The following is a 12,815-nucleotide window of genomic DNA, read 5'->3' as shown; positions in this document are numbered from 1 at the left end:
AGAGGGGTTGCTATCATGATTTCTAATTCGATTCAGTTTGAACTCATATCCAAGGTAATTGATAAAGAGGGCAGATATGTCCTATTGAAGGGAAAGTTGGACCAAAAAGAAGTTACATTATTTAATGTCTATGCCCCCCCGGGCAGTACTATGTCTTTCTACAAAAAGATATTTAATTTGATCGCAACTGAATCATATGGTACTTTGTTTTTTGGTGGTGACTTAAATGCTACACTCCATGACTCGGACTCAACAAACAAAAAGAGAAAGAGAACCCCCACAGAAAAACGCATTAATAAGGTATTAGCTGACTTGGGTTTAATGGATGTGTGGCGAGCCATGCACGGATCGGCCCCAGGGTACACGTTCTTTAGTGCAAGACACTCTGTTCATACAAGACTAGACTATATATTTGTGTTGCAATGCAGACCTGCACAGGTTGAAGGAGTGCAGAGTGGGTCAGAGAGACCTTTCTGATCACTCAGGGGTATATTTGACTTTTCATTTAGATGGTAGAAGGAGAAAAACACTTTGGAGAATAAATACCAGTCTTTTAAATAATGCTGTATTTAGAGAAGAAATGGAATCAGACCTAACTTTATATCTACAGGATAATGACAGGGGAGACGTGAACCCAGGTATATTGTGGGATGCAGCTAAAGCGGTTCTCAGAGGGAAAATTATAGCCCGGACAGCTGGAATAAAAAAGGCAAAAGCTGAATATTTTTCGAAACTACAAGAACAACTGAGGGAGTTAGAACAAACACATGTTACAAACAAGGAACCTACAATAAAAAAACAAATAAAAAATGTTAAGCAAGAAATAGACAAAGTACTAAGTGAAGAAGTGGAAAGAAATCTAAGATTCATGAAACAAAGATATTATGAAGCTGGCCCTAAAGCGTCAAGGCTTTTAGCCTGGAGGCTTAGAAAACAACAGGCCGAAAACACCATATATAAAATTAGAGACCCAGTCACAAATAAAATTACCAGTAATATGGATAGCATACAGAAAGTATTTGAAACACATTTTAAATCACTATATTCCCAACCGGACAGGGCAGACAAACAAACAATCGTTGATTTTTTGGAATCACTAGACCTCCCCTCAATTGACGCAACGATGAATAAAAAACTAATTTCACCAATAACACAAGAGGAAATAGATGAAGCCATTTCTAGCCTAAACTCTAATAAATCCCCTGGCACTGATGGATTTCCACCTGAGTGGTATAAGGCTATGAGGGAACACTTACTCCCCCTACTGGTGAAGTGTTTTAATTTCACATTAAAGGAGAGTCATCTTCCACCATCATGGAATGAGGCCTTTATATCTGTTATCCTCAAGGTAGGAAAGGATAAAATGGAATGTGGGAATTACAGACCCATAAGTGTGTTAAACACAGACTACAAGCTATACACCTCAATTTTAACAAAGAGGATGGAGGAGGCAATGACATTTCTCATAGATGAGGACCAATCAGGGTTCTTGAAATCCAGGCAAACCCAAGATAATATAAGGAGGGCTTTACATGTTATTGAGCAGATTAATAATGAAAAGTCCAGCGCTATTGTAATCAGTCTGGATGCCCGGGCTGCATTCGACTCCGTAGATTGGGGCTTCCTCTACTTAGTAATGCATAGATTTGGTTTTTGCGAGGGTTTTATACAACGCATTCAAGCACTCTATTCCTCCCCTACAGCAAGGATAAAAAAGAAATGGTAGTCTTTCCGATCCCATAGCCCTGGAACGTGGGTGCAGACAGGGCTGCCCAAGCAGCCCGAGCCTCTTCAATCTTTTCATCGAGCCCCTGGCCCAAGCAGTTAGAGAGGAAATAAGATTAAAGGGGATATCCATAGGCGGAGAAGAATATAAGATCGGATTATATGCTGATGATGTCCTTGTCACAATCATGGACCCAGGTTCGGGGCTACCTACACTGATGGAAATATTGGAAACATATGGTTCTTACTCAGGGTATGCCCTTAATGTAAACAAAACCCAGGTATTGACTTTCAATTACAACCCTACACAAGAATACATAACAAAATACAAATTTAATTGGTATTCATCTCATATTAAATATCTAGGTGTGAATTTGCCCAAGGACTTGTCACAATTGTTTGATGTAAATTACAAAGGTGCAACGGAAAAGATGTATGATGATCTTGGCAGGTGGAGCGTGCTTCCTCTCGATTTAGGTGGCAGAATAGAGCAGTCAAAATGGTAATTTTACCCAGATTATTATACCTTTTTTTGTCACTGCCAGTAGAAATACCTTTAAAACAATTCAGGGAATGGAATAAACATATCTCACGTTTTATTTGGGATAAAAAAAAGGCCAAGGGTGACATTTTCTACCCTACAACTGCCCCGAGAGAGAGGAGGCATGTCTCTCCCATCTTTAAGGGACTATTATCTAGCAGCTCAGCTAAGACCCTTGGTATATTGGTGTAACCGACCCTACATTGCAAAATGGAAAAGCATAGAGTTATCCCTGATGGATGTACCAATACAGTCGCTATTAGGTTGCACTGACAGAGAGAAAGGAATGTTTCAGACAAGGAGTCAGTGGGTAAATTTATCGTTCAAAATATGGCTAGAAGTTGTTAAACGCTTCCAGCTTCAGAGGGAGGCAAAACTTTTAAGTTGGCCAGCATATGACCCTGACTTCATACCAGCAGTATTAGACAATAGGTATAAACAATGGCATCACTTCTATATGTACTATGATTAAAAATGGAATTATTGACAGTTTTGAAAACCTAAAGCAGAAATATGGGTTGGCTAACCAGGACTTTTTCAGATATTTGCAGGTAAGGGATTATTTTAGTAAAAAGGTAAAAGGGTCTACTCCAGGTATTACAACAAGCCTAATCACTGTATTTACAAATGAGTATGGCTCAGGAAGCAACAGGGGTCTTGTAAGTAAACTATATAATGGACTTATGTCGTTGGAAAAAGGACTCTACAATATATGTGAAAGAGCGATGGGAAAAAGAGTTGGGCATTGATATAAGTGATGAAGTATGGATGAATATATGGGAAACGCAATCAACGACCACTAATTCCTTGACTTGAGGAAAAACAGAAGTCCAAACAGACTGGCAACCATATGGACTGTTGGAGAGAATGTGGAGATACAGTGGTTGATCATGCACATGTCTTCTGGTCTTGTCCTGTAATTCAACCATTTTGGAAGGAAGTGACAACACTTATCTCAAACATTTTGGGTTTTAGAATAGATGATACATTCACATCTTTGTACCTAGGACAACTCCCAGACGGGCTAAATCGGGATGACTCCTACTTACTTAAGATTCTACTTGTAGCAAGCAAAAAAGCTATTACAAGAAATTGGTTACAAAAGAACTGTCCTACTGCCGACCTATTTATCAACATTGTGAAACAACTGCATCACCTAGAACAGATGACCTATTCGTTAAGACTGCAAAAAGAGCTGGGTGAAAGAAGATGGGAGAAATGGACAGAGTACTTAGCTGGGGGGGTGGATGTGGAGTGAATATGGGTGGTGTCCTTCCGGTTGTCATTGAATGTAACGAATCCAAAAAATTATAATATGTATTGCTGCTGTTGTACATCCCATGACCTCTTGTTTCTTTTTTTTCTGTCTTGCATATTAAAGAATCCTAAAATAAAGAGTAAAAAAAAGAAAACCCAGAAGTAGATAGAACTAAAGGGCATGTAATGGACATACTGCACTCAAAACTCATCTTGTGTTCTTTTATGTTGATTTGTGACTGAAAATGTAGCAATGCAGTTTTGGTTCAGGTAAAACGGTAAATCTATATATATTTTTACTTGCACAAAGTATTGTGGCCGTGCTGGCTTTTATAGGCGTATGCTCTGAGGTATATATACTAGATGTTAATGGTGACGTAATTACGATATGTTTCAATGTTGGTTGGGTAACAGGTAACGTATGTATGTATCGGCAGAGTGCAGTTCTAGTTACTTGCACAAGCAGAGCGCGCAAGTAATAGTTTTGACCGGTCCGTATGCACCGTCCCAGCCAACCCGCCACTTTCTTTTTTTATAACTTTGTTTATTGGTTTTTTCCACAAGCATTATTGAAATATTGAAGGTGTGGGCTCCAATCTTTGCCCGACTATCTTTGATAAGGAATTGAAGATATCGGTCCAATATTTGTGTAGAGAAGGGCAGAGCCAGAACGTATGGATGAGGTCTGCGGGAGCCTGCCGACATCTATCACACCCAGGAGACACATCGTTATATATTCTAGACAACCTGGCCTTGGTGTAGTAGACACGGTGTAGTAATTTACATTGAATAAGAGCATGCCTCGCTCAAATAGAGGACCCATGTACCCGATGTAGAATTGTATCCCAAACCTCCTCAGTTATCTCCTCTCCAATATCCACCTCCCAACGAACCTTTAATGAATCCAAAGACTCTGGGCGCAAACAACAAATCTCATCATAAATACACGAGATCGCACCCTTCAAGGTTGGCAACGGAGTCAGAAGGGTGTCTATAACAGAGTCATTAGGTAAATTTGGAAGCCAACCCGCCACTTTTGATGCGTATGCAAATAAAACAGCAAATTGTGCCTGATTTGCTGGGACCAGATTACATACATGACCATATTTCTTACGTCATCATTGAGAGCTAGTCATACATTACTATATATATGTAATTTGTAAAATAAAATAGCAAATTGTGCCTGATTTGCTGGGACCAGAGTACATGGTGTGTATATGTATAACTAGCTGTATGTAACCTGGTCCCAGCAAATCAGGCACAATTTGCTGTTTTATTTGCATACGCATCAAAAGTGGCGGGTTGGCTGGGACGGTTTTTGGCGCAAAGTAACCACAGTATACCGCTAATCAACTGTGTATACATGTATGTAATCTGGCACCACTGCCGTATCAGGCACAATTTGCTGGGACGGCGCATACGCATCAAAAGTGACATTTTATAACGGTCGAAAGTAATTGCGCGCTCTGCTTGCGCACTAGTTGGCCATTTATGGCCTACTAGTGTGCAACAAGAAAGTATGCACTCGACAGAGTGCAGTGTTCTAGTTCGTTATAGTTTTAGTTGACAAAATCAACACTGCATCGCACCATAAAACCCTCTCTCTTGTCATTGGCTTCATTCATCACATAACATACTCCTTCCTTCCATCTTCTCTGCTCCCATAGCTAAGAACGTGTGGAAAGGTTTGGCTTCACAAGAAAAACATTCAGAGCAAGAGAAGCCAAAAGTTATACGAGGAATATTGGATGGCAATAAATCCTTACAAGTATTGATAGCTATTCACAACTCCATAATAATGTTTTAATCAGTCTAAGCAGAGTGAAAGTATCAAACATTTCCGATAAGAAAACCCATTATTTTAAAAGAGCAATCTTGGCAGTCTTATAGATTTTTTTAACAACTGTTACGATCAAATATCTGGAAGTATTACAATTCATATACAGCCAGACAATTATACTCCACAAGAATGGCTGAAGCATGCTGATAATGCAATTGATAACACTTGAACTGTGTGAAAAGCTAATTACTCTTAGTCATTTACAGTGTAGGAAGGCAGCCATGCAAGGCAACAACTTGCTCACTGGGAGCAGTTAGGGGATAAATATAAATAAGACAGTATGAGCCAGGCATTGAACGAAGAACCATTCTGACTCCAAACCAGCTTCTCTACCTCCTGAGCCACTGCCAGTGCCACCCGAAGGAAACAGTCCCTGAGTTTTCCACCATCACATTGCTATCTTGCTCTCACTAACGCATAGCAGGATATAGACCACAAATAAATATGCAAATGGTTTTATGCAAAAGAGGCGGACTAAGCCTTAGAAAATATAAATGTGGAATTGTATAATGTTTATACTGTAGGATTTCAAAATTGGCCAAATCATTGGAGGGGAGAGAAAGGAGTGGGGCAGGGATGGGTGAAGCTGGATTTAACCCATTGAGACCCGAGTCCAATTTTACGGTGTAAATCAGCATTTCTCGAACATGTTTGTGCCAAGGACCTCAAAACACTTAAAGATTTTTTGCGCTGTAAGCTTGTACAGCTGCTATTTTTTAATGGCCAACGCTAAAATATAAAATTAGATGCGTATGGGTATACACAGGACATCAATGCTCTTCTCAAGAATTCACTTGTAGATTTTACATTTCTAATACAGTATAAGCAATTATTTGCACATGACGTTGGTAATGTATTCTCTCGTTTTGCCACCAGATGGCGGGAACGCACCAACATGCTGATTTTGACAAAAATAGACGAATCTGGTTAAGTCACTTCCGGTTCAACGATCGATAACATCCGGCAGTATTTTAACCCCGTGTCACTCGCTTGGCCGTCCGGAATGATAAGCTAATGCTAACCTTTTCATAACTAAGTCAAATTAAGGACAAATCAACCCCAAAACATCGCAAAATATCACATGTTTTACAGCGACGCACATAGAGACGGCGCGCGTGCACGATAGCGCACGATCGCGCGGATTTCGGACGTTTTTTGGTAAATTACATCCAACATTACCGAAATTAGAGAGAAAATGCTAGTTGAACCCCCGATAACTGACATTGATTGTCATTCCGTTAATTCCGTGAACGGGAGGTTTGTATTTTTAGCAATAATCCGTTTTTTCCGTTAATTGTAGCCCAGGGGTTAAATCATCCCTATGGGGCTGTAGTTGGAGAAAACAAATGCTCACAATAACTCGATAACAAACTCTTTTGGTTGGCTTGGTGGATGCTCACTGTAGATAAATAAAACACAAAATAAATCAAACAGGATGGCTCAACATCTTGCCTCGTTTCTTTTTTTAATCCTATCCCCACACGGCCACACCCCTGCACCAACCACCATTGACAAAGAAAAAAGGAAAATAATACTAATATAACGATAACAATTAAATACAACATACAATTCGATTTTTTTAAATTATCAACAAATTATAAATACAAAATAATAATAATACCTCCCAACCCACCCCGTCATCGGCCTGAAAAGAAAAAGAAATTAGCAAAGATTTTAAAAAAGACAAAAAAAGGCATTGGATACAAATATAATTAGTTATATGTAATGCTAATTATATAGTAGAGGTCCTAACTTGATAAAGAATATGGTTCCAGCTGTCTATTGTTTGATAGTTAGCGCCATTACATCTAGCTGTAGAGAGCTCCATTGTTACAACATCAATTAATGGCTGTTTCCAGTGATTAAAGGGCAGAGAATATGGAGCTTGCCATCGCAATGCCAACCTTTTTTTTGCAGCTGTACTTCCTGCCAGCCTGTCTGAACTGTACTTAAAGTTAAAGAAACAACATCATTAAGGAGTAATAATTTGGGACATGGAATATGTTTTTGTAATACTTTAGATAGATAATTAGTAATCTGTTCCCAGAAGCTTTTGACTGTGGGACATTCCCACATATGTATAAAGGTACCAGTTGTATTTAAAGTGTACAGTTTGGTGATATAGCAAGTCACAAAAATGTGGTGCCCAAAATGCGGAAGTGCAAACAAGCACTCAATGTTAAAGCCCAGCTGCACTGGGTTTCCTCGTCATAACTCCACGGGTCCACCTGCAATCCCACGTCTGACCAGTAGGGCAGAGTGCTTCAACGTTGGAGAGCCTCACCGATTACTTCCCTACTTCCTTAGCAGGTGTTATCAATGATGCTAATTAAGGCTCAGTTCCATTTAGTGTGCAGTGGTTCTCAAACTTTTTATTTATTTCAAGGACCCCTATAACTCTGAGAGTGTACAAATGGAACCAAATGGACCTGTAAGGGTCCATTTTGGTCCATTTGTACACTCTCAGAGCCTTCATTAGTACTTGGTAAGAGAAATCTATGAAAATCTGGGAACTAAATCGTTACCAAGAACTTATTTCACCAATGTGTTTCTAAATGTGTAATAACATGTACCAAAAGTTTTAAATTCAATTCCTGCGGGAAATTCAGTTATTAGCATAATATGTGACCATACCCTTAACATCCTATATAAGGCAAAAAAATCCAAATGTCACCATTCTTTAAGTAGCATGTGACATATGAAACTAGGGGGTTTTCATGATTCTGAATCCATTCCAAGCATTAGTTTTGCACAAAAACACTGACCAAATGTGCTGACCTCATCACGTTTATGGACGGTTATGGCCGTTTTCCTCCCAACGAGTGTTTATTGTGTAAAACTAATGCTTGGAATGGATTCAGAATCATGAAAACCCCCTAGTTTCATATGTCACATGCTACTGAAAGAATGATGAAATTTGGACTTTCTTTTCTTTATATAGGATGTTATGGGTATGGTCACATATTATGCTAATAACTCAATTTCCCCCGGGAGTTGAATTTCAAACTTTTAGTACATGTTATTAGACACCTTTAGAAACACATTGGTGAAGAAATGTCTTGGTAACGATTTAGTTCCCAGATTGGTCAAATACCTGATAAAATGCCCTTACTAACTGTATCATCGGCAACACCTGTGAAGTAAGTGGACCAAGTTTCTTTCCAAAATGGCGTGCATGCATAAAGCTCATTTTACGAACACTTATATGGCGTCTCTCGTACTGTATGCAGGGTGGCGAGTGGTCCCTCTCGGAGCTGGACGTGGTGCTGCTGGTGGGCTCGGCGGGCCACACCGTCAGCCTGGCGGCCAGCAGCTTCGTGGAGGAGGAGCACCAGACGTGGTACTTCATGCTCAGCACGCTGTGCCTCGCCGTCTTCCAGGACGTCTGCCGCAAGTACTTCCGGGAAGAACGAGGAGGCGGCGGCGGTGGGGACGACGAAGACCACCTCCTCCCCTCCAAAGGTTGTCATTCCTCCCGTGGCACCTCCTCCTCCGACCATTCCCACACAGGTACTGTAGGCCAGTGGTTCCCAAACGTATTCGTGTCAAGGACCCCCAAAATTATACTAATTAGCCCACGGACCCTTTTTTTTAAAGATATGCCAGGGACCCCCATAAGAGAAGATTTTTACGGCTCTAGCAGTGATTCTCAAACCCTTTCAAGGACTCCCAGTTTAACATGCATTAGTCTACAGATTCCTATTTAATGGCATTTCTATCTATGCCATTTTACAATGGCATTTTACAATTTATATTGTAAAATCAATGTTAATTTAACTCTGTGTACAAATGGAGCCAAATGGACACGTTAGGGTCCCACTTTGGGAACCATTGCTGTAGTCCTGTCACAATTATTACAGAGTCGCCTAATCGCAATCATATGAGATTGATCTAAATTATTCATTAATTTTTGCATAATCGTCAAAAATGTTCGTACATTTTCAGGGGTGCTAGCTTAGAGTATATATGAATAGAGACGGCACCGGATTCCTCCTCCCATCCACTTGCATTAAGTTGCTCAAAGCGCATGAGGCGATTTCACTCCTCCTTCCGGGTAGGAACAGAGTGCATTCTGGGATGGATTGCCCCAATAACATGAACGCGCTGGTCGTTACTATCATTGCGCCGTTTGCGCGCGTTCACGTATGAAACATCCGTTCACGTGTCATGGGCCCAATAACATGAACGTGTGCAATGATAGTCAACGGGCTCGAGCTGCAATGACAAATTCGGCCACTATGTCCATTTCGCCTCAGGGTTTCCTCCGGGTGCCGTCTCTATTCATATATACTCTAAGGGCGCTAGGCACTAGCCCCTCCATCTTTGTCTGTTTGTCTGAATTATAGCTTTTATGATTTAATTGGCTGATCACTCCATAGCGATGATTTGATTGGCTGATGCCAATTGTGATTGGCCGGAATGACAGAAAAATGCGGACGCCAATTGTGATTGGCCGGAAAGTGATGATGTATGATGATAAGAGCACCCCTCACTTCACAGGAGTGTGATTTTTCAAAAATGGCAGACATAGCAGATCTACAAGCACATCAAGAATTGTAAATATTTTGGGGGACCAATTTTGTTTTAATGATAAAATGTATCAGTGATTTCTTAGTATATTAAATTATCTCTCATATCTGCCCCGTGCAATTTGTGATTACGAAGCCTAAATGACATAACTGTGATACAAATACAAATTGTGTAACGTTCCAATGTTCAATGCAAAAAAAACTATTCAATCGTGAATCGCTATTATTTGTGTGACAATTAATCGTCATCTTGTTTATTTTGTAATAATGGCGACAGCCCTGAGCACGGGAATCTTCTCGGAGAGGTGGCTAGCTTTAGCCACGCCGCCTTTCACCCTGACCTGCTGCCGCTTGCTGCGCTCTCTCAACCAGACGGGGGTGCAGTGGGCTCATGTTCCCGACATGGGACACTGGCTCAACAGGTGTGTTGTTGGAATTGTTTTATTACAAACCGTATGTGGGTTGCATTGTTTTTAATCCAGTGTTTTTGTTGTTGTCCAGTTGGTTACCAACTCTCCATCATTTAGCTGGGGACCACCTGGAACTCCCTCGAGTACCACTGGTGGTCCCCGGACAAAAACCACTGCATTAAGACCTAGGGACGATTCTACAAATGCCTTCTAAATCAGTAGTTCTCACACTTAAAAAACAAAACGGGTGCTACAGGTGTGCTTTTATATCTGCTATTTTTGAATAGCAGACGCAAAAAAACCCATCTAAAATGACACCGATGCTTTCCTGGTTTTAATGGCTTAACCCAATCCAAGTCATCCACGAGCTAATATTACCATCTGGGCCATCCACGAGATACACGAGATTTGATTAAGAATATATATTTAAAATTATTATTGGTTATTATTTTTTCACTTCCATTAGCTTCCACAGTCCTCCCATTGTAGAAACAGCCTGCGTTATAATCTGCAGTGCACGTGCAAGGGGTTATGGTTTTTCTGCTCAAAATGGGAAATAGTACCATGTTTGGGACCTTATAAAATATTAATCTGTGCTTGCGCTGAGAAACTTAATCCACCGTAATTTGTTTTGTAATTTTGTTTACTTCAGAGTGTTATGGGCTACAAGGGGTAGGAACTTATTTTCTGTCTGTGTTGCTTGTTTCTTCTTAAAGTCTCTGCTTATTGCTGGGACAATCAAAAATAGATATAGTGAGTTACTCGTGTTATCCCAACATGCACAATTCTTGGACTCTTTGATCCTGCAGCCAGCCAGCCAGCCAGTACAGGGCAAGGGCACCTCTCGTCAACTCACAAAATCCCCAATCTGATCAACTATTGAAGATGTCTGCCTTGAAAGAAGCATTGTTGGAGGATACAATTGACTTTGTTTCATCTGATGACTTACTCTTGAACTTCCCAATAAATAGAATGGTTAGAAGTGTATTTTGGAAATAAATTAATAGAATTGTCATATATTCATAATTATTTTATTGAAAGTACGCAAATCTTTTACACTCTGTCCCTTCCCCAGCTCTGAACACGGCGTGGTCCGATCCCTGGTGGCTGCTTTCTCTTTGGTTCTTATTTACCTTTTGGTTCAGCGACGCTGCTCCTGGGTGTCCAAGGTTGCCCTGGCCCTGGGACTTCTGGGTGTCTACAGCTACAGGGCGGCAGTCGGGAACGTATCGTTCCCTTGGCAACATGCTGGCCCAAGCACGTCCAAGTAAGTAATTTATATTGGCCATGATGATTTGCCAATAGCAGTGTTAATTCTGACGGCACGGTGCACTGTGGCACAGTCGGTAGTGATGTCGCCTCACAGCTAGAAGGTCCTGGGTTCGATTCCCACTGGGGACGCTGTGCGCGCTGGGAATGTGTTCTCTCCTCCGCGTGCGTCATCAATGCCCATACCTGAGGTGGGGTTGGCGAAAGCGCCTTTCTGTGTGGAGTTTGCATGTTCTCCCCGTGTCCCCTAGGGTAGGTACCCTCACAAAAACATGCAGTAATCCTGGTCTCTAAACTACCTCCCCCTGGCCCGCCGTGGCGCCTGATGGAGGGGAAAGGAACTGGAATAACGTGTTCCTTCCACGCGCTATGTCCGGCCGGGGAAACTCCCCTCTGTCAGGTGAAAATAAGCAGCTTGGACTACTCATGCACAGAAGGAAGCATGAGGTCAGTCCACTGCCCAGGATTAAGATAATTGACACTGGGTGAAAAAAAGGTTGCAAAATTGTGGGATAAAAATTATAAAAAATTAAATTTACAGCATTTTTTTTATTTCGTTTTAGTCTTGGTCTTTTGAATGAAAGTAAATCAAAGGTTTTCATTTCGTATTAGTCCACTAAATATCACAAGATTTGATTCATTTATTTTATTTTATTTTAATGAAATATGTATTTTGGCAGGCCTTGATGTAATGGCTGATTTTACACTTGGCTTTGGGCGTTGTGCGCTTGTAGATCTGCTAATTTCAGAGCACATCCTAACATAAAATGACTTGTCTTTTAGTTCTACTGCATCTCTTGTCCGCTAGTCCCTCCCTAACATTTTAGACTAGTTAATTTTTTTTAGTTATCATACATAGCTTAGTTTTTATTTAGTTTTCGTCAGTGAAAAAAGGTAGTCGATGAACATTTTTCGTCATAGATTTAGTCAACTAAATTAACACTGGCCAGTCATAGGTGCAGTTCACTGCTAGACAGTTTTATATCGTTCATATGGGTTGTGTAGATCAGTGGTTCACTTTTTCATGTTACGGACACCTAAATCGACATTTATTAGCCTGAGGACCCCCATTTAAAATAGATATGCCAGGGACCCCCATACTAGGCCATCTTGTGACTAGCATTTTCGTTTATTTCCGTTCCCACGGCAGGGGCACTACACACGTTTTTCTCCATAAAAGAGATCTATAGGTAGAAAGTACAAATAAAAAAGTTCTATATATTGCTGTGGGAGGCAAACGGAAG

At 40.7% G+C, this 12,815-nt stretch overlaps 1 protein-coding gene across 2 annotated transcripts in view; it reads left to right on the top strand.

Moving 5' to 3' along the window:
* The window catches only part of pigg (phosphatidylinositol glycan anchor biosynthesis class G (EMM blood group)), a 91,904-nt gene that overhangs the window by 46,622 nt on the left and 32,467 nt on the right, over window positions 1-12,815 (top strand). For both annotated transcript variants that reach the window (XM_083786067.1, XM_083786066.1), the window contains exons 9-11: window positions 8,594-8,873; window positions 10,170-10,314; window positions 11,378-11,569. In XM_083786067.1, the coding sequence (XP_083642193.1) occupies window positions 8,594-8,873; window positions 10,170-10,314; window positions 11,378-11,569 (617 nt within the window). The remainder of the gene's footprint in view (window positions 1-8,593; window positions 8,874-10,169; window positions 10,315-11,377; window positions 11,570-12,815) is intronic.

Source organism: Protomyctophum parallelum (assembly GCF_964188405.1).
Source record: "Protomyctophum parallelum genome assembly, chromosome: 16".
In the NCBI taxonomy this organism is placed as follows: Eukaryota; Metazoa; Chordata; class Actinopteri; order Myctophiformes; family Myctophidae; genus Protomyctophum; species Protomyctophum parallelum.
This window is presented reverse-complemented; position numbering and strand designations above follow the sequence as displayed.